Source organism: Panthera uncia (genome assembly GCF_023721935.1).
Source record: "Panthera uncia isolate 11264 chromosome C1 unlocalized genomic scaffold, Puncia_PCG_1.0 HiC_scaffold_3, whole genome shotgun sequence".
NCBI classification, from domain to species: domain Eukaryota; kingdom Metazoa; phylum Chordata; class Mammalia; order Carnivora; family Felidae; genus Panthera; species Panthera uncia.
In genome coordinates this window covers 87,465,001-87,489,054 of record NW_026057584.1, presented here as the reverse complement: position 1 = coordinate 87,489,054, position 24,054 = coordinate 87,465,001, and the positions used below count along the sequence as shown (strand labels likewise).

At 34.3% G+C, this 24,054-nt stretch overlaps 1 protein-coding gene across 1 annotated transcript in view; it reads right to left on the bottom strand.

Annotated features, from left to right (window-relative positions):
- LRP1B (LDL receptor related protein 1B) overlaps positions 1-24,054 on the bottom strand; it is a 1,876,868-nt gene that overhangs the window by 1,180,896 nt on the left and 671,918 nt on the right. The window contains exon 3 of the mRNA XM_049615676.1: positions 17,207-17,344. Coding sequence (XP_049471633.1) covers positions 17,207-17,344 — 138 coding nt within the window. The remainder of the gene's footprint in view (positions 1-17,206; positions 17,345-24,054) is intronic.

Genomic DNA, 24,054 nt, shown 5'->3' with positions numbered 1-24,054 from the left:
TCAAAGAGTAGATATGTGTAGTGTAGTGATGGGAGTCAGTGCACATTTTTTTTTCTGGTTCCTTCAGTTTCCTCAGCCTTCTGGGAGATAAAATCATTAATTCAGAAATGATGGGTAAGAAAGGGTTGGTCTGAGAAAAGACAAAATGTAAAATAAACTTCAAGGACAGGAAATTAGTTTGGATTGGATAATATGACTGGCTGATAATATTAAGGACAAAATTGAAGTTTATGGTAATGGATTGAAAGTTAACATGGTTGGTTGGTTGTTTTCAGCCAGGTTCACTTAGACAGATAAAGGAATGGAGTAGATGGAAAGTTGGATTTGATTAGGGATGTGGTTTTACCACTTGAATATGAGGTAGTAAGAGAATGGCTAAAGAAGTTGAGATACAGTGTAGTGAAATGATTAAACAATAGACCATGGAATTGAAGAATAATAAAATTGGCAGTGAACATATCAAGTGTGTCTAAAACTGTGAAAATCTGGGAGTATAAATGGATATAATATTCTGGTAGTATTGGGATGGAAGTCCTAGATAGTACTTCACTATCTCATAAGAGAGAGTAAAGGTAGTGAGCCAGAAAAGATAGGTGGTTGTGGTAAAAAAAGAGGGTTGACTAAAAGTGAGATAATAGAGGGTTTGCAATGGTTACCAATAGCAAATTCTAGACTCTAGAAAATGGCAACTGGTATGAGTAGCTGAGATGGTACAAAGAAATTGAGAGGCCAAGTTATTACAAATATTATCTAAAAGTACGTTGAAATTTCCAAGAATTATGACAGAAGTAGTATTGGATGAGACAGAAATACGATGATTGAAAAAGAAGGAGGAATGACTTGGGTATCATGTGTAAAAGCAATGAAGAGGAATGGATAAAATCATCTAATAGCATAAGCTATAAAGCTGAACATTTTTAGAGATGGAGGGAGAGTGCTGTTCTTGCAATAATGAGGAGGAGGGGGAGAAATTACCTGAAAGTTACCGCTTTGGGCCCAATGCTAGATTTTTTGTGAGGAAAACAGTTTTCATTTGAGAGACCTGCAGGGGACTCAGGGAAGGCCAGGAAGTTGATGAATTTTTGAGATGAGGTTCAACATGCAGGGAGTTCTATAGATAGTGGACTGTGGATTATAGAGACCACAGTGAAAGACTCAGAAAAGAAGACTCAGAAAAGAAGAAAAAATAATGATTATAGTTCTGTGGTGATGTACATAAATGGGAGGAAAGACATAATAATATATACACCTAATTAAGTAGTGATGGATTTAAGACAGAGTGAGAAGAAAGTAGTGGATTCCTAACACTTCTACTTAATTCCTAATGAGTGGGATGAAAGACACGGTGGGGGAGCTACAGAAATTCAGACCCAAAACATTGACTGGCAATATCAGCAAAAAAACAGCTCCATTTTCCCCGGCCTTGAAAAGGAGAATTTAATTCTGAAGTCAATAGGACCATTGGGTGAGTCCCAAATGAAGTTATCTGAGCCCATAAATCCTCCTTTTTAGTGAAGATATTTGAAAGTAATATGGCCAACTGCAAATGAAAGAAACCTAAAAAGTATTGGAAAACATTTCAGTGGATTTTTGTATTATTTCACACCTAAATAAACTGATTTAAAGATTTAAAAAAATAATGTGTGATTCGAAGTAAAATTCAGTGTATTCTGATCATGTTCCCTATAAGTGGTATACTTAGAATTAATCCATGGCAATATTCCTCTCAGGAACTCAAGCTTTAGATCCAACTGTGACTTCTCTAAAGGCAATACTGTATTTCTATCTGTGCTCTAACTACATTAGTTTGCAATTTTCAGCTAATGAGTTGTATCCACACATAATTAAGGGAACGTTTTGAGGATAAAAACCATCTGCAGATTTCCAGAGCCCAGCATAGTGACCAGCTTATATTGGATTTTCAGCAAATATTTATATAATAGGTAAATAAAAGATTGAAGAAATGAACCATATTTCTGAAGACTGATTGTATAAAGAACATTAACTAGCATAAATACAGAATTACAAAGAAAACATGCTTCTGAAACACTGAAGGCCAAAAAGCTACCTGAGGTAATACCCTATCCATGACGCAGTCTTTGGGCATGCTTGTGAATTAAAAAAAATATTTTCTTATGTCTTTCTTTTATACTCCTTTCTTTTGGAAGACATGATACTTCCTTCTCTACATCCGATTAAGTTCCTTGCAATTTAAAATGCAGTTATCGGGGCGCCTGGGTGGCGCAGTCGGTTAAGCGTCCGACTTCAGCCAGGTCATGATCTCGCGGTCCGTGAGTTCGAGCCCCGCGTCAGGCTCTGGGCTGATGGCTCGGAGCCTGGAGCCTGTTTCCGATTCTGTGTCTCCCTCTCTCTCTGCCCCTCCCCCGTTCATGCTCTGTCTCTCTCTGTCCCAAAAATAAATAAAAAATAAACGTTGAAAAAAAAAATTAAAATGCAGTTATCTAACTACAAAAGTGATATAAGAATATTGGAGTGAAGAATTCTTTGCAGTCATACAAAATAGTTGACACTGAGTCAGTTTTGGAGATTATTCTCTATCAAACTGTTTTTTTTTTTTCTTTACCTAGTTCAGGTTCATCTACCACATGCAGACCATATAAACATTTAATGTTCATTTTATACCATTTTTCTGCCCTTTGACAATTAAATTCACTGGAATTTCATAGTCTCCAAGACAAATCCATCAGGTTTCAAATCTGTTTTAATAAGTTTGTGTAAATCAGTTTTTCCCCACAAAGCCTTCTCTCAGACATATGACACTTTGTCTTATTTGCTAAATCATCCATCCATAAATATTTCTTTTATAGCTCCTTCTATTGTAGCCTATTCTAACCATTATGATCGCAATAATGGCACCTACTCTGCCCTATATTACTAAATTAGATTTCCACAGATGTACTATTAAAATAATAATTTATTTATAACTACCTAAAGCGGAGCGTTTATTTGATCTTTAAACACATTAGTTCAAATATAGCTTCATACCTAATCTTAGTTCATATATATTCTCCTCCCATTACACAATAAGAGCAGGGGGAAACACTCCATTGTTCCCTTCAATTTTTCAAGTAAAACTGGCTTTAACATATCAAACAAATTTAAGTTTTTGTTCTGTGCCTTGTTTACTGGTGACCAGTTTTCCAAAGCCAAGTATATATAAATACATCTGCATGTATTTTATATATTTATCTCTATATAAATATATATATGTATTTTCATATCATTTGTTCAATTGAAAAATAAGCAAACATAATTCAAAAAATTATGTTTTAGTGACCATTACAATCATAAAATATGACCCTAAACATCCACAGCAATTTGTGCCTATGATGCAACTATATATTGTAATTTCTTTCTAAAGACTTAGGAAACTTGTCTGACACAATTTTCCAGTGTTAATTTAGACTGGAATAGAGGTAAATAACAAGCTGTACTGACAAGATAGTGAGTGAACAACCTTTCCATGACCTCATGAAGGTAATTGGGCGATCCTTTAATATTCTACGTTAGTAAACTTACACTGAAAACCTTTGGGCATTTCTTGTTTATATTAATATTGGTCCTTTGTAGATATGTAGTACCTTGGTTGCATGCAGTAAAACATCAAAAAAGTTGCGCCACTCAAGTCACTGAACTAAGTGCTAATTGCCTCTTCAAAAGAATTATTATATATTCCAGGGGTACCTGAATAGCAAAAAATCATTATAATTTAGTATATTAGAAATATTTATATTTGCTCCGGGAAATATTTCTCACAGAAACTGTTACACATCCAAAATAAAAATAAAATGTCACTTGAAAATAGAAAAAGCTATTGAAGAAAAAAAGGGAAATATACATTGGCGAACTAAATCAACTTTAGGAGAAAAACCCAACAATCAAATAGAAAAAAAAAAAAAAAACTTTAGATTTCAACACAGATAGTTAGCCAAGAAACAAATAAAAACAGTCTTTGACAATAATAAAGGATGTCTCTGTACCTGGATTTTTTTAAAGAGAGCAATTTCTTTCTTTCATAGTAATCATTTCCATTTGAGCAAGGAGTATAATAATACAACAGCAATTTAAAAATCCAATCTATGGTTTTATATGTGTGCCTCAAGTTATTTTTTCTTCTGATTTTAGGTGCCCTAGAATCCAGCACAACATATAAACTAGAAATACAGTAATTCCAGTTTGTCAGATATTGCTGACTGCAATTCTCTAACATTTGTTTCAACCCCAGATTCGTAAAAGACATGAACTGTTAATACCAGAGTAGCCACACTGTCCTGGCTAGCTAACCCACGCAGATTTTCCTGACACAGAGTGGCTAGATGGAAGAGGCTTTTAGTTTCATTCCAAGAAGTTCTTTACCTCCTCACTTTCCCATTCAAAAGGAAAGCACACCACCACACTGATGTGGATTTACCCATTTTTATAATGAAGAGGAAAGGCTTTGTGAGCTATATGCAAAAGGAATTTGGTACAATCACCAAGATTTTCCATTCTGACTTTGATCCCTCTCAGTATGTAGAATTCTTCATCTTGTTCTTCTTTTAGCAGTCAGAAATTTAATTTTAGAACTGTAATGGTATCAAGTGATACTATACTATATTCATACTCCATTTCTCTTCTATTCTCTTCTCCTTCCTCTCTCTCTCTCTCTATACACACACACACACACACACACACACACACACACACACACACACACATTTTATATATATAAAACTATCCAATATGTTGTTTTTACTGTGAGATTTTATTACAATATGCTTCAGTGCCTGCATCGTGCCTACTTACTTTCTAGGACCATGTGGTAAAAGTTGCTTTCTTAATTTGGATCTCACAGATATGAATTTATTTGGGTATAAAAAATGGCAGAAGCAATCACCTAATGGGATTTGGAATCGAAGAAAGAAAGAAAGAAAGAAAGAAAGAAAGAAAGAAAGAAAGAAAAGAAAAGACGGACAGACATGTTGGTGGGGGGGGGAGGGAGGGAAGGAAGGAAGTTAAAGGATCCTTCAAAATAAAATAGAAACCAATAGCAATAAAATATTTGGGACATATTTATTTGGTTGGAAACAATTGACAGGGGAACAAAACAAAACAAAACAAAAAAGACAGGAAATTTACCATTGGAGAGGGAATAAGATAAAATAACAACATGATTTGGCAATCTCAAAATATTAAATAAAACAACATTTATACATGATGACAAACCACATAGTAAAAATAAATTATTGGGGCGCCTGGGTGGCTCAGTTGGTTAAGCGTCCGACTTCGGCTCATGTCATGATCTCATGGTTCGTGAGTTCCAGCCCTGCATTGAGCTCTGTGCTGACAGCTCAGACTCTGGAGCCTGCTTCGGATTCTGTGTCTCCCTCTCTCTCTCTGTCCCTGCCCTGCAAACACTCTGTCTCTGTCTCTCAAAAAGTGAATAAACGTTAAAAAAAAAAAAAAAAAGGATGAAATAGGATTGGCTGACCACAGAAGTGAAATAATAGTAAAGCTTTTGAAATACTGATAAGTTTTTTAAGAATCTCAGGTGTAAGCCCAAATTTGAAGGAATAAAAGTGTAAAGTAAATGCTGAAAAAGTATGAGATATGACAAGAGTGAAGGTAGCAATAGGAGAAGGAAGGAAATGGGAAGAAATGGGAAGCAAAAAACAAACATAGGAAGGAGAACAGAAGATAGAGGATCTTTCTCTTGTAAACCAAATTTATCTGGGGTTTTCTCAGGCAGCAGCCAGCACTTACTGGCTCCCTAGGAACTATGCTGTATGGACATCATGCCTAGAATTTTGGGAACTCTGCTACAGCACAACCTGACCTTTCTCTTACATTTCCCAAGGTGTACTGAATATTTTTATTAATTTATACAATTTTATACCTGGAGGGAGCCTTAGTAATATGGTCTGAACATCTCATTCCACTGGTTTTCAAAACTACAAAGCCAGTCAATGACCAGCTCTCTGTCCTTTAGAATCTTCCCATAAAATTTCATCAAACGTAATGCAACTGTAACACCTATCTGGTGAGGAGTAAACTATCTGATTGCTCTATTAAAGCACATATAGCATAAACTTCTAGTTGCTACTATATATCCATTATCCTTTTCTTCCAAGTCTGATTTTACTAAGGCAGTGTTTGTACAACTGAAAAACTGCATCTCTCAGCCTTTCATCCAAATAAGGGTGGTTGTGTGTTAAAATTCTGGCCAATGGCACAAAGATAGAAATTAGGGTCTTAGACTTCTGTAAAGTCCCCTGTGAAGGGGTTTGTCTTGCTTGGTAGGGATATTTTATCCTTCTTCCCTTTTCCTGGAACACAGATGTGATATTTAGAGTTTCAGTGGCCATCTATGGCCATTAGCCTACCTTGAGGGTGGAAGGCAAGTGAGAAGGGTGGTGGAACAGAAATACAAGAACCTAGAACACACATCATGAGATCACCTCACCTGCCATGGAACATCTATTTCCCTATCTCTGGACATTTTTTTCATGAGAGAAAACTTAACTTCTATCTTTTTTTTCAGCCTTTTAAAGATCTCTATTATTCATAGCCAAAGACAATTCCTAACTGATGCAACATTAGTGAACAAGGCAATGTTAAGGTGTAAGAAAACATGTAAAGAAGAATCATAGGAGTTAGAAGCTCTGACAGTCAATTATAGTGAATACTAGTCACTTAAACTGTATCTCTGTTAGCTGGTAGGAGCAGAGTATAAGTATAGACGTTGAAAATTTGAAGCTATCTGGAGAGGTGCAGGAAAAACATGATCAACCTACAGAAAAATGTTGAGAGAAAAGACTAAAAATTGAGAAGGCAGGGAGAATTTTATAACACGATATGCAAGCATTGCTCAGAGTACAAATTGCTAAGCATTGACTGTGTTACTAAAAATGGCTGTTAGAATTTCTCTCCCTGGAGGCCTTCCAAATTGGGTAGATAGCAATCTGCCTAGGCAAGTTTGGGTTCAGTCCAGCCTAAAGGCAGATGGATGGACTGGATGACCTCTGAAAATCCCTTCTGGACCTATTATCCTACAGTTCTGTTTCATACTGAGAGAAAGTTATTGCTGCCTCTCTATTTGTAGTTATAGTCATACAGGAGACCTTTGCTTCCCTCTGCATATTGCAGATATCTCTAGTAAATAAGGAGAAACAAAATGTAAAGAAGCAAATCACTTTAAGCAAAGTGCAGGAGTGAATCTTCCTGACAAAGAACACATTGTTTGTTTGAGGCCAGTAATTCTGGCATAGTGTGTAGTATAATTTACCCTATGAGTTACTCTACATGAGCCCCATGCACTTTCCCACTTAATCACTGTTTCCTGTGCCTTTGTCTGCCCTGCCCAGTTGACTCAGTCCTTGCAGTGAAGTGACCGAGGTTAAATGCAAACTTCTTTAGGTGTTTCCAATCTATTAGGGGTAGAAGTTAAATGCAAACTTCTTTAGGTGTTTCCAATCTATTAGGGGTAGAAGATGCATACATAGAAAGAAAAAGGATGAATTACACCAAGGCACATTTGCAACGAAAAATTCACCTCAGAAGATAATTAATACTGTGTTAGGCAAAATGCCTAGGCTTTGACCCTCTAAACATGCTTCTCCCAGTTCTGCATACTTTGTTTTGCACAATGAGTTTAAATGGGTAGGGTAAAAACCTGACTTACTGAAAAGGAATTGTAACTCATTTTTTTTTTTAATTTTTTTTTTCAACGTTTTTTATTTTTGGGACAGAGAGAGACAGAGCATGAACGGGGGAGGAGCAGAGAGAGAGGGAGACACAGAATCGGAAACAGGCTCCAGGCTCCGAGCCATCAGCCCAGAGCCTGACGCGGGGCTCGAACTCACGGACCGCGAGATCGTGACCTGGCTGAAGTCGGACGCTTAACCAACTGCGCCACCCAGGCGCCCCTGTAACTCATTTTTAAGTACGACATAGCACTCATAGTGAGAACTTGACTGAAAGCATCGCCTAATCCTGATTTTGAAAAGAAGAGAAATGAACCAAAATACAGGTGAACAGCATGATAGTATGTATGCTTAAATTCCCTGAAATTAACCATTCAGCTAGATATCCGGTAGACATAGGCTAGGAAAATCTAATAGAATACTTAGACACAAAGATTTGTCTATATTCATTTAGATATCATAAATTGCATATTTTTTACATAATAAACACTTAGATATCCCATATAAATGGAAGAGCAATTTATACCTTTTAATATTTTCCCCAAACATCTTTGAAAATTCTTAATATTTAATTGACTTCATTAAAAATTACACAATTCAGTTTCTTAGTGCTTCTACTGAGAATATTGGATAGTTTCCTGAGACATTTATTGAGCTGCATAGATTTTTCTCTTGGCACTCTTAGTTTTGAACCTGTAGAATGAATGAGAACATGCCACACATTTCTGCTAATGGAACTCAAAAGTGCTCTTTGGGTTTGCCCTTCCCATTCTCCTTTTTATCTGATGCTCAAGCACTGGCTCATGGTCACAGTGACCTAATTCAGAAGATGCTCTGAGAGCACAGTGATCTCACTTTGGTTGGCATCCTATGGTTTCCACAACCACAGTGGGTTTTCTGGACTGGTTCTACAATCCTATTTAGCATACAGCGTTCAATTGTCGGCTCCGTGCTTTCTCTAAGTCACAAACCTAATGCAGAACTAGAATGCAAATTGTCATCTAATAGAAATAAATCTAGGTTGTGTGTTTTTCCTCAAAAATTAATCTTTAATGTGTTTCTTGTGTCTAAACAAAAATATGCAAGTATATGTAGAAAGCTTTGAAAAACTTCAAATATACATACACATTTCTCTGTCTCCACATTTGTTTTTCAGAACAAATCAGTGCTTGATTTGATTGTGAAGGCATTAATTATGGAAAGTTCAGAAGTCACCAGTCTGACAGCTATCTTGTTTTTCTAAATAGTATTTAATATATTGATATATACAGTTATGATGATATTAATACACATGTGATTCAATGGAATATCACTGTATAAGTGATAACAGTGGATCAGAGAAAAAGCAGTAGAAACAGATTTTTTTGCAATTTTAGACAGACTAGAAATTCAGAACTAGAAACATTGGCTGTTGGGTTTTGCCTTCAAAATTTAAACAGTCTCTATTGAATGATTTTGAGAAGTCTCATTTTTCCTTCTAGATTCCATTATGGTTGATTCCTAAAGTTTTACTTTAACTTCCGACTGTAACAAATGCAAATCTACTTCAAGGGGTTAAAATGAACTTCTCCATTTCCTTTCTACATCCCTCATCAAATCAAAGCACTAATTTTTCTCAAGGGATGAAGCTAATAGTCAGATCGGGACATACAATTCTGCAAGCTTGTTACATAGTTTTTCAGCCTGTTGTTCACTCAGCACATTTTTTTTCCCTACTCAACCAATTAATAAAACTGACAGGGAACATATAGTTAGCTCAAAGTGTTTTTCAGTTGATATTCTACAAGCCATCTTGTGGCTTTAAGAATGGGTCAGAAAGGATGCGGAAGCATAACGATTTTGTGCATTTCTCTGAGTTGGTATGTTAAGGCTCAGTAATCAAAATTGGAGAATGAGAACTTAAGGTCCCAGTGTTTAAACTCTGCTCTCACACTGGTTTTCTGTGTGACTCCTGGGGATGTCAGTCAACCTCAGCTACCTGCTTTAATTCCTTATTTTTAAAGTATAAAGCTGCTTGTGTCAAAAACTAAAAAGTGAATTATGGGAGATTGGCCTCCCCTTTGAGGTTTAGTGGAGAGCTGAGTGACCGTTTGTTATATACTTTTGAATAATACTGAAACAGTCTTATATGTCCCAAAGTTAAGATACAAGAGGGCAAAACTTAGATATAAACTAAGTTGGTAGTTTCGTAGCTTGCTAAAGATAGGATTCTGGTTGCTTAAAATAGTAAACACATGTTCCAAATTCCTAACTTTCATCTGAAAAGGAGTTCACTTCATATGGTTCCCCTGTCATTTATTTTGCCTTTTAGTTACATGAAGGTGATACATTAAAGAGTAACACTTAACATGCCTTGTTTTGGGAGCTGATCAATGTAACAGATATGACCCTTTAGCTCAAAGTTTTATGATTGTAATAATGTACATATTAACCTTCTAAGAATAAATCACAGAACCTGCTACATATATGCAACAGTTCTAATCTTCTTATGCTTAATAGTAAAATATCATACAACACCTGTATAATACTGAGAATACATCCTAGAATCATTTTCCACTCTCTTCCTCTCTATAGTTTTATTCAATGCATTTTAAGTAGGTCATACTGTATCCTTATTCTAATGTAACCCCTCCAGGTCTAACACCAAGAACTTTTTCTTTTAAAGCTTCAAATGCATCCCTCACCACTCAGAACCCTCTGCATGAAACTTATCAAAGAACTTTAGAGTTCTCTGGAGTGTACAATGTTTTCTTATGCACTTGTGTCACTTTACATATAGTTCTTGACTTTTGAAGTGTTCTTCCTTCCCTCATTTGCCTATCAAACTCCTAGAGTGAGATGCAGGTCAACCATCAGCTATCTCAGGGGAATTTTCTTGCATCACCTCAAGTAGAATTAGATGCTCTTTGTTTTATTCTTCCTTATCAATTTTTACATACCTCCATTACGACATGTGAATTCCACGAAGGCAGAAAATAGGATTTTCTATATCTTCAGTGCTTAGGTAAGTGTTTAGAATGATGTCTGTGCTCAAGAAAAGTTTACTGAAGTGAATTAATGAATTGAATATAGGGAAAACCTTACTGTGCTTATTTTGGCACTTTTAAAAAGTTCATTTTGGCCTCATACTCATTATTATTTCTTACAAACTATTCTTTGTTTTCCATCATATCAGGGAGAGAACTGTGAGGGAGAGATCCAGATAGATGAGTCCCAGTGTCCATGAATATTCATATAAATTAACAATCCCAAAATTGGTAGAATTATTAACAAGTCTCTTCTGTTGCGGAGTGATTACTGGTGGTAGAGTTGGTAAAGGTGAGTTCTCTGGCTTTTTTTTGTGGTTTTTCACAGCCCTTCTATGTAAGAGGTTGGCATGTCTCAGTAACAGGCATAACAGGAGTTGTTTCCAACTAAGTAGTAAATCTCTATACCAAAGCAATTGCTACTTCTTCTCCTACAGATGTTAGGCTAACAAACAGAATAAATAGTAGAGTGTATGTTGCGGATATGTGGTTTTGACTTGCATCTATTTAAAACCAAAATCAACTGGAAATAGAGTATAATTCAGCAGCAATTAAAAGTCCATAATGTGCCAGGATTCTTGCCACAAAAAAAGACTATAGCAGAAAATTTGGATGGTAAGTTAGTTTTAAACCACCATCTATCAAGAAGAAAGATATAGATTGAGATGATGTTTTAATAAAGAATATCTTTAAGACAGATCCTTCAATGTTCGATCATTTTTAAGCTATTAGTATGCTTATCTGACATTTTTAATTTTGTAAAATCTTGTTTGCAGTTATTCTTAAAAATAGGTCTGTTTGAGGCCAGAGAACACGAATTAATAGAATATTAACACTAATCAAAGATGTAAATCCACTACAAAAAGATTCACTTCGAGCAAACAGTAAACTACTTTAGATTATCCTTCCACATTCTGAGCTATGATACAGAGCCAAATTAATCATATTTTTCCCACAGGTAGTCATTCAGCTAGTTAGCTGTCGGTAGAAGTCGACATATTCAAACAACCAGTAGTAATTTGGACTCCAAGTCTCTTGAGCAGGATTAGTTAAGCAATCACTTCGAATAAATCAGTGTTAAGAAGTTAGATATCTGTACAACAATCTATTTCTAATTAAACAGAATTTATAAAACTAAGACTGAAAATGAATATACATATATATAAATATATATATATATAAATATATATATATATATATAATACACACACATATATAAACACACATATATACACATACATATATTTAGAATTGTCTTCAAGTATACCATCCTAATTTTCATACAGATGTCATTTGTCAATACAGACAATATCTATAATGGCTTTACAAAAGGATGATACACTTGTAGAAGTCCTACACCTGCTAAGAATTATTGCTGTTTCTAAAACACATTAATTTGGCCCTGAAATCAACCAGTGGTAAGGGTCATAGCCTTTCACTAAACTAACTCAATTACTGAAACTAATTGCTTAGAAAATGCTTACACTTGAAAAAGATTTGAGACTACCTGATCACCTTAGCACAACTCAAGACAAAGAAAAGAATACAGCAGGATCTACTTTTAAGTTGCACAAACTTTCACAATCAAAAGTGGTCTGAGCACACAAACCCTGTTCCTCCTGGGTAATTACCGCTGTTTGTTTTCTAGCTCTCAGCCCATCAATGTTTCAAGTGAGTTGAAAACACACTGGTGAAGTTTCCCTCCATGTGCCTTAAGCTTTATGTTGCTGACAGATGTACTTCCTCTAACATTGCTTGCAATTGTACCTCTCCTCTGTACCTTTGCTTTTAGATTCTGCATGCTGAAATTCCCTTCTCTAGTGTGATAGGCCCATTTAATTTAGAAAAGAGATTGGAAATATTTTTCAGTAGGAACTTTTAAAATGGGAATAGGTAAGATTCACTGACACAATAAAGTGTAAGTAAAAACAACAATGAAGTGCTCCAAATTTATTTGTCTTCTTCCTCAGCTTCAGCAACCTGTTTCTTTCCTTCCTTCTGGGTACAGGTTAATCCTGTGCCCATCTGAATCCAGTGTTGTAATGACTAACAAAACATCACCCAAGATAAAACATTTCTTTTCTTGAAGAATGAAAAATATAATCCTGAACATTTGAGCTAAGAATTCTTAACATTTTCAACTAAATTTATTACACTTAATTTTGTCAAATCTATTAATGACACCTAATTAATTGATCTGGATTAATTTCTGAATAATTAGAATATATGAGATTTAACTGTTATGGATTACTAATTTTCCTGTGGTGACTCATTACAGATAATAAGATTTTCAATTTACCTCAGTCCATTTTGAGAAGGCTAATTTGTAAATTACTTTCAGGGTTTTTAAGTACTTTCTCCTAAGATTTTTAAGAATAGTAATATAAAAGAAAAAGCTGTGTAAATTTTTAAATATAAAGTAGTATTAGTATCCAAAAGGTGTTCGAATAAATACATTAGAATTATGGAATCCAAAATAAATACATTAGAATAGATTGTGGGTGGATGGAGAAAATTATAATTCCACATATTAAGAAAATTCTATTCTAACTGGCAAGTAAAAAAAATGGAATGTTAAGAATTCTGAATATGCATTATTTAAGGAGTTGGGCGATATACAAGAGAATCTTATTCTTCCTTAAGCTTCATATCAAATACACTAAGTGAATATATTATACATTCAGAATTATGTAGGAACAGGTTCAGAATAGAAGAGAGAAATAAAAAAAGAACAGTATGTGTTTATGTGTGCATATTTGTATGTTTGGGTGGTGAGCTCTTCAGATGTCAGCGGGTTCCATTCCCTAATCAGTTTTAGTAAACTCCTCGCACACTTTATCTTCTCAAATTTAAAAGGACATTGGGATGTTTGCCGGAATACAATCACATAGATTACATAATCACGTTTTATTGAGACACAGAAGACAGAATCTCTTTTTACAGGAACAGGAAGAGTTCCCATATTCTTTTAATCGTGTAAAAGCAGATAGTGCCACAGAAACCGTTGTTCCCTTGTACGTTGAAATGTTTGGTCATTTTGCACTGCAAATGCACTCTAACCAGGACTGTGAATAAAAAGAGGGCCTCTCCCGTGCATGGCTACTTGAAATGTTAACATAATTACCTTAAGATTGTCAAATTTTAAAATAGCATTTTGATATAGTTCAGTCAATCTGATATCTATTAGTTGAATTTGTTCCCTTCTGTGCATGGTTTTGGGATTTTTGTGGAAGTATCCTGTACTGAGAAAGTTTATACTGTATAGAATGTGTTTTTATTGCTCATGCAATTTAGATATAGTGATATTGTTACCAATATGAAATACTATGTAGGAAGAGATGAAATTCTCTAAAATTCGATGTGGTGATTTTGAGCACTCTCATTGTAAAAGTTTTACAAGTACATTCCTGTATATAAATACACCCATATAAAAAATCCATATTTCTTTCTTCAAATGAAGCTAAATTATGGAGATTAAAATACCAGTGTTATAGAAAATCATTAGTAATAGATATCTTTTCATTACCCTCACCAGGAAGAAATTGATTTTTTTCTAGGAAACATTCAGAAAACAACTCGGTTGATACAAAAACATTTCCAAGACCAGAATATCACCTCCAAATTGTTAAACTTTTCCCCTTACTAATTTTCATAAAGGATACAAATATACCACCAAGTGTGTTTTGGATCCTTTATTAGACAAAAAAAGACATACCCATCTTTGATTCATGTCTTTGGCTTCATGTATAAATACTTAATTTAGAGTATGTGCTTAGAACGCAACAAAAAGAGAAATGGAATTAGAGGGAGAAAGTGATTTAGCCAAAACTGTTCTGCAAAAGAAAAGCATCTCTAAAAATCAATGCCATGTTTGAATTAATCTGGTTTCTTCTTTATTATGTGTCTATAGATGAGAAAGTTCTTCAGAAACCTGACAGTTTGATGCCTAATTAACTCATCAGAAAACAATTTTTCATTGGTTGCGACTTAAAATTAGGAGAAAGGTTGAAGGTACACCCTTTAGTAAGGTAAATAGCAAGCATAAATCCACTTACACTTCTTGTTATTTCTAAGTCCAACTCATGTCACAACAAATTACTTAGGCATTACAAAACACTTTTTTCTGGTGAAATCCAGAAATATTTAAAAGACCAAAATTGTACAATCAGCCTCCTACTGACAAAATGAAAAAAAAATATATTACTAATGACAAAGATGTGAAAGTTGGAACTGTTAGAGACCTGTATTAGAACAGAAACAAGACTGAAACATAAACAGTTATATACTCTAAATGTCTCTCAGTCTAAAGTATACATTCAGCTTTTTCAAAGATCAGAATAAATTTAATACTGTTTTTATTCCAATACTTTGTATTTACTTGAATCCCCTGTTTTACTATTAACATATTCCTTATAAAGTTGTGCTTTGGAGCACAATTCTAAATTTTATTAGAAAATTCAGAAATATTTTCATGTGATTCACAGCACTGAGAGATGTTTGAGATATTCCAATTTGTATAACCACTTCTGTGGAAGGATCTGGCAATGTGTTGATTTCACTCTTTTAGAAGCTTAGTCACACATGCCTATCTGAAAGGGGTTTTTTTTTTTTTCATGTAATAGGAAGCCTGAATTACAACTGAAGTGGATAGAATTAGGCTATAGAAAATATAATTAATTTCTGAAAAGAAAATTAAACTCTTTAACTCCTATCATTTTATAATTCCATACCTTACTTTTCCTGCTAGTATCATTCTTTTTAATATCCAATTATAAAAAAATAATACATGTCACAAAGTCTTTAAATTAAAAAAGTTTCTTCTTAATTACTGTTACACATGTGTTCATAACTAAAACTAACAATCTTCTGGTTCTTTCTATGACCCTGTCAGAATTCAGGCTAGGAAATGAAACTCAGCCAAAGAAGGAAGACCTTTAACTTCTTAATATGAATCTGTCCACAGAGCCAGAGCAATTCCCCTTTTGAATGATGGAAAGACCTAGTGACTCAGTTCATCTATGGTCTCTCAACATTCTCACCAATGTTAGAACTGGTCCTTAAAAAAGGACTACCTTTCTAAGATTTACTCTTTTTTCCAGTGTATCTCTCTATCTCTGGTATTAAATCCAGTTCCTTCATTCAGTCCAGCAGTAGGAGACTGGAAACCAGTCTTCAAACAAGTTTTGTTTGGCCTGTACATTGCTGACTACACAATGTTTTAAAAAGCAGTAGCTGACTTTGAACAATTTGCTCACATATAGTTATAGAGTGCCTCCTGCAAAACTGGGACTTTTCGTGACCTAGATCGTTTTTGCACATGGCAATAATTAGTTTGTGTGACTCTGGTCAGAGATCAGACATGCATCTCCAGATTTCTATACCTCCTTCTATGCCTTATTGTCTTACTGACCTCTACACGAAGGACAAGTTACTTACCCTTTGGCATCTTAGCTTCAATACATATCCTTTTTGTTAGCTCAGCTAGTAGAAATCTGAGAGATGTCTGATTCAGTGGTTTCTTTCCTGGCTTCACCTTGGACCCAAATTTACTTGACTGATACCTCAATTCTGTTTCCAGATTTGGGTCCTTACCTTAATCCTCAAGTTTTTCTTTTTCCTTTTTTTTTTTTTTTTTCACACTTCATTTCCCCTACCAGTTTTATGAGAATGTGCCAGTTCTGATTAACTTTTTGTTAACTTTGGGATCTTAATTATTTCTTCATCCCATCATTAATATAGAAGTAAAACTATGACTGCTCTAGAACATAGATATTGATTTTTTTTAAAAAGAAAGAATAGGGGTGCCTGGGTGGCTCAATTGGTTAAGTGTCTGACTTCAGCTCAGGTCATGATCTCATGGTTTGTGAGTTTGAGCCCCTCTTCGGGCTCTGTGCTGACAGCTCAGAGCCTGGAGCCTGATTTGGATTCTGTGTCTCCTTCTCTCTCTGCCCCTCCCCGACTTGTGCTCTGTCTCTGTCTCTCAAAAACAAATAAATGTAAAAAAAATTTTTTTAAGAAAAAAAAAGAATATTACAAGAAAGTGTGTATAACTTCATGGAGGTAATATTAAGGAAAAATTCCCATAAACACATCATACTGAAGTATTTGGTTATAGAAGTTTTACTTGAAATACTCTTTGTTTAAGCAAATGTTCAAAGAAATAAGCTTATGACACTGTGTGACAAAGACTTCTTATTTGTCTTTTGCTCAAAAATACTGTTTCCTATGAAATCTGTAATTGTTTCAGAGTCCAACTTCAAAGCCCACATGTATTTCTTCTTCTAATGGCATTTTTAAATAAAGCACAACAGTTGCAGGGTAGAAATGCATATTGTGTCTGGCAATATAATTCTTCCTTTCTCAATAACTGATACGGTTATGGGTGAAAGGAAAGGCAGGGCATAGGTTCTCTTTTGACTTTCATTAAACTATGAAAAATTGAATATTGTGGTTGCATCATTCCACAGACGGACTCACCCTGACAGTGCAGCCCTTCATCATACCCATCTGAGCAGTCCAAGACACCATTGCATAGTCGGGATAAATGAATGCATTTGTTGGCACCAAGGCAAGCGATGTGATTCAAGGGGCACTTGATATCTACTTCTTCGGGACCTGAAAAAAAGGCAAAATTGGGTTAGCTTGGCGCTCAATACTAAAACTATTAAGCACAAGAAATTATTTACTTGGGGGCGCCTGGGTGGCTCAGTCACTTAAATGATCCACTCTTGGTTTGGGCTCATGGTTCGTGGTTTCGAGTCCCTCATCCAGCTCTGCGCTGACAGCATAGAGCCTACTTGGTACCCTCTCTCCCCTCTTTCTCTGACCTTCCCGTGCTCATGCCCTCTCTCTCAAAAATAAACATTGAAAATGAAATCATTACCCTTAATTTACAAAACTATAGTAAATACTAAGAGAAGGCAGCTCTGACTCTGAGACACCAACATCAGACCATGTGATTAAACACCTAATTCTTCAAATTGCATAGGATAGAAAATTACTTTTAATAATGCATTGAAGACACAGATTTTCTTTTCAACCTTAAAGTGGCATAGATTTAAAGTCTGAGAGTTTGTTTGAGTCACTGATCTATCTCTTATCTTGAGATTAAGTGGCCAAAGTACTTAAACCCTGTAAGTCTCAATTTCCTCAACTATGAAATATGGACAATGGCAACTCCTTGGCAGAGCTCTTGTTATAATCAAATCAGGTAACATGAACAAAAATATTTTAGTGGAATTTAATAAAGTTGTGTCAATCCAAAAAAATACTTCATTTTAATCTGTTCTCTATGAAGAACCACTAGTTATGTGCTTATTTATATATGGGTTCTTTTGTTTAAAAAATATTTACTGAGCAGTTATAATACAGTAGAATTTACTAAGGAGTGGAAAGGCTATCATAAACAGTTTACTCATTGATTTCCCCTACTGATGATAAGAGTACATTATATGATCACCCTTTGTGTTTTTAACACACTTGGGTAGGAATGTCAAGCCTTTTTGAAGCTCACTAATTCCAAATCATCATCAAACATCCAAATAGCACACTGCTATATCTAAATTTCAGGTTGCTAATTCCCAAATCCTATCTAGACTTCTTCAATAGGCACTCTCCAAATTCCCCATGATGATTCTTAATCTTGCCCAGCTCCCCTAAATCCAGAGTACTGTCATACCATATGACTGCAATCATATGTTAATTTGACACTGATTATTACAACAGCCCAGATTCTACAGTCAGGCACACTTAGAATTTAATCACAGCTATGTTAATACCCATGGGATGCTAATTTATTAAATCAACTAAGCATTAGTTTTCTCATGTGCAAATAATACAATCACCTGAGTTTACCTTGTAGGCTTGTTATGAATGTCAAAAGTTATTGAAAGCATAACACTGAGCTTTGTGAGTTTTGTGAGATGCAGGCTCAGAATTGGATTTCAACATGTGTTAATCATGTAAATAAATGCAGCAGAGTGGAGTTGTTAATAGACTCTGGAGCAGATTCTTGGTCCCATCACTTATAAATAAGAAGTTGAACAAATTATGTACCTTCTTTATGCTTCATCAGGTTGTTGTAGGGATTATATCCAAAGCTCTTAGCATTTTTCCTGGCAAACATTAACAAAGTGTTTGCTTTATCATAGTTAAGTAAAGAATGTTCCAAGAAGGTGAGTTGCCTTTTAGTAAACACTTCTATCTCATAACATCCTTTTTATACTGCAAGTCCCAAAAGGGGGGAAAAAAAAAAGGCTGTACTTGCCAAAAGTAAGATATGTTTTGGAATATCTTCTCAAAATGAATTATAGGTATATGTGATTTTGTTTGATGCTAAAATAGCTTTCAACCTTTTGCATGTGGGGGATGTAAATAAATTGTTATGATGTTGCTTCACTAGATGAAATATTGTCACTAAATGGTTTCCTTGTGTTTTTTCATTTGTATTTATACAATCAGTGCCATACAAAGCTATTAGTTTTGTCAAATACCTGTCACTTCAAAATACACAACTCCTCTTACTGTAACATGTCTCTGTAACTTGAATGTCAATATTTTAAAAAAAATAAACATTTCCATGTATATATATATATATATATATATATATACACACACACACACACACACACACACACACACACACACATATATATGCATACACACACATATATAATCAAAATTACACAAATTTAAGTCCAAACTTTATGAATAAAAGTAAAACTCTTCAGTGAGTTTCTAGTATTAAATCTTAAATTTATAAGGTTAACATAAATTCACTTTAAAAATAAACTTGAAAAATATAAATTCATTTTGAAAGGCTATAAATTTCTATGACCAACAACAGTCATAATGCAGTCCTTTTTAAAATTAATTGGCTGATTCTTAAAAATTTTGAGAAAATGCATCTTTGCATGAATGTCAAAGTAGTGTTTAGGCCAGATATATTTAGATCTCTCTGTAAAATTTCCAGAAATAGCCCACAGAAATAACACCTCAAACCTGGGAGACTTTAGAAATTTTATAGAGACTGAAGATGACTCAGTAGTTCTTATTAAAAGCAAGATTTTTAAAGTGATACATGTTTTGGCTCTAATCAAAGTATGTTTTTCATTCTTAAAATTGTCAGGTAACAGATAAACATGATAGAAGGAATGAAGTGCACATATGGTGTTCACAAGAGAGGATCTGCCACTTACAGATTTTGAGAAAACAAAAAAAGTTTGAATTTTTCGAAAGCAACATACAAAACTATTAGCTTCTTCCCAGTGGTAACATGCAGGGAAAAAAAAACAAATGTTTGGAATAAAGAACGAGTTAAGTAGTTCTTTATAGACTAGCCACCATAGTCCTCCTTGTCTTTAACATACTCTTTTCTTAGCTTCTATCACTATTGAGTAACACTGGTAAGACAGCTGGTAAATGGATGGATTGTATCTTAACCAGTTCTTCCCAAATTGTCATATCAAAGCACATTAAAAAAAATGATAACATTTGCAAGTTACACAGAAGTAAATAGCAGAAATTTTCTGCAGACATTGCCCCAGATCTTGGGAATTAACATCAAAATTGAGGGAATCAGTATTTCAAACCCCTTTGACTAATGCTGGGATACTCCAGTTGGAAAACTATACTAAAAATTCAGTATTTTGTTGTTGTCTTCCTAGAAGATGGGGCAGTTTAAGAAATAGCAATGTCTGCCTTAACTGAAATTATCCCAGAAACCAGGCAATATGGGTATTTAGTGTACTGTTGCTTTTAGGGAATAATCCATCTTTGATTTCCAATTATCATTTGTGCAGTAAAGGTGTGTTTATCCCATGAGGCTCCTTTAGTCCATGTTTTAAATGAAGAAAAGACTCAACCTGATCACCACTTCTACGCACTGATCTGTGTCACAAGAAGAATGTGATAATAGGGACTACATGAATCCCTAAGAATATGTCAATGTTGCATTAAATGTTTCATCTCACAAAACCTTACACATTCAAAACATTCCACAACCAGAAACCATAATCTGGATATAGCAAGGAGCAGGGTCGGAAGCTACCTGATATATCTGGAATTATCTCTTTAGTTACTAAATCATTAGGATTTGGTAGATCCGAGAGAAGGACAGAGATGACAGGGGAGCATGTGAGGAATTTCAAAATAGTACAAACATGCTTCAAAATTTAAATGAGCATGGTAGTCTTAGAACATGACTGCAATGTTCAGTAACGCATATTCAAAAGACTCCCAGCAATTTTAGGTGACCTGAACAAGGTAGCAGAACTTAAAATATAGCAATTAATTACAAGAAAGAAAAACTCTATCATTAGAAGGATTTAAAACATATAAACACAGGAAAACAGTTTTTATATTTTTAAATTTTTTATAAGCTTTACCCAATTAGTTGAAATAGGCTTCATTTTTCAAACTGAGCCTCATTTTACAAGCAAGCCTTCTAGGATAATGCAAGGACAATGTGACTTGTCTGTATTGTTTTGGATGTTAAAATCATTTTTACATATAAACATCTTACTCTGTTCAGTAAAAAAAAAATAGTGGTTAAAAAGATATTAAGCCTCATCAAATGTCTTTTTGGACTAAAGATAATTGTGAAAGCACATTTTGGGAAGGAATAGAAATTTTTCTTCTATAATGGCAGATACAGTCAGATATCTGCCTTATCACTATATCATCATATCTTAGGACAAGAATCAACCCTCCTCCCAAAGTTAACCTCTCCACCTTATACTTTATCACCTCCCACTTTCTGAGTCCTACAAAGATTTGCCACTTAGCCGCATTTCCCATTTCTGTCTTTCCAATGGTTCTAAATCCTCTGCCAATAACTCATTCGATTTTCTTAGCCTACACTCAAGAATAAGGTTAATTTTGCTGATTGAACATTCTTGCAAATGGCATCCTTTCTTTCTTATTTTTTTTTATTTCTTAAACTTCTTCAAAATATACACTATGCCTGTATTATTCCCAATTTCTTCTCCCTCCAGCCTCCGCTCCCAACACCACTGGGCTGTTTTCCCCAAGGTCTCCACGACCCCACTAACTGTGAAGTAGAGGCAAACAAGATCCTGCAAAAGCAGACCAGAATTCCTCTCACTTAGACATACTTCGGCAATTATCTGTCATGCCTTTCATACTCTAACACCACTATTGCTGTTGTTACTTATACCATTCCATGAACACACTTGGATGCATATCACACATGCTCTTTGATAAACTTCTCTCCATCTCTCCCTGAAAATCACAAACATCTAGTTCACATCTAGTACACTACCTGGCTCAACATACAATTGTTGAATGAATGCCTGGTGTGTTTTAACTCCTGACTGATTTCTACTTTCTTCTATAGTCTAGGATTTATCTTTTTCTACCATCAATCCATTCTCAGAATAGGTTTTACAAATATCACTTTCATCCAATGACTACTCGCAAAATCATAGTCATTTTTAATTTTGGCAACAACAAAACCAAACTCTGTGACCTGATTTTATCATCTAACTGAAACTTAATTAATATTTACAAGTTATTTTCAGTACTTTTACTCTTTCAGAGTCATCTTTCACTTCGCCTCCCTAAAATACTCCAAAATTTTGCAATCTCTGAAATTTTCTGTATACAGTGTCATCATCTGGAGAGCAAACCACCTCTTTTTCACCCAACAAAAGGCTTCAAGTCCAAACTCTGGCTTCTCCCTCGAGTTTTCTCTGTGAAAAATAACGTCATGTAATGGAGAAATTATTAAATTTAGAGGCCAAACTCTTAAGTTTTTTGTCAGCCATTTATTAGTTATCTCAACCTGAGTAAAACACTGAATTTCAGCGAGAATCTTCTTTCACATTTGAAAAAGTTGGATCATAATAGGGTCTACCTCACATGATTATCATAGCAGGCAAATGAAATCATGGTTTGGAAAACACTATACAAATTAAGAGGGTGTGTGTGTGTGTGTGTGTGTGAGAGAAAGAGAGAGAGACAGAGACAGAGACTGATCCCACATTTTCTATGAACTCATACATTTTTTATATCACATTTTTTCAATATAGTTTCTTGTATAGTTTTGTGTATAGTTTATGAACTATACTAATATATGCAGTTTCACGTAAATTTCTTGAGGCACAAAGCCTTTCATTTATTTATTTATTTATTTTTAATTTTATTCCCACTACACAATATAAAATGGAATGTAGGAATAAAAACATATTGATTACTACTGGATGTAAAATTCAAGGAAAAAATAGTTATATAAAGTCGTCACCAAAAACCGTAAGCTGCCTTTGAATTAGATGTTAAAAATTATGCACTTCTGGATATTATTTAATTATACCTATCTATTCACATACAAGAATGAGATTTGATTATATCGTAGTTCTTGAAACTCAACTTCTAATAAAACCTAATACTGATTAAAAAATACACACATACACATATATCTGTGTGTGTATAAAGAATACAAGACTATTTCTATTGTTAGGCTGTCATATAATATTTACCTTATGAATACTGAATCTTGTAGAGAGTTTCTATTTAATAAATTGAAGAGCTCATGATTTCTAAGAATCGTGAAAACTACCTTAAAAATTAACTTTCCTAGAATTATTCAAAAACAAATTTTTAGTGTCACTTAAAGAAACATATTAAGATTTCTGGAATGTTATTACCTTAATTGCAAATGCTTAATCATTACTATTCCCCCATTTTCATCATTTTATTTTGAAAGAATGCTTCTCCACACAATCAGCTCCAGTTTGTTGGAAATACTAAAAGCTATCATCTTTTAAAGGGAATTCCTAAGCAATTAAGTAAATGTAAATATTGCATTATAATGTTTTAATTCTCATGGCTGAGAAATCAAAACAGTTATAGCCACTTATAAAAACTGTAAAGTATGTGGACCACATTATTTTCTCCATATTTCATGGGAAAATTAGTATATCATAGAAACACATTTAATATCATATACATATTTAATATTAAATATTGGATCACATAATACTTTTACAGAAGGACTATAACTTTCCTGGAACTCTGTATTTCATAGGATTTTGTTATTTTCAAGCATAATTTATTTTTTCATGTGAGCTACATCAACTGACAAGCTGATAATTTAAATGGGAGAAATAAATTTATAGTATTTCAAGGAAAATTAAAATTGGATTTATGAGTTTCAACTTCTAAATAAAATAATATTAACTGATATCATTTGTTAGAGTAATCTATAGGACTACTCTTGAGGATACAGGAATATGAATAAGAACTTCTAAAGACACATGTGCACTCAATCTAATAGTAACTCACTCAAATAATTTCTGTGTAAGATG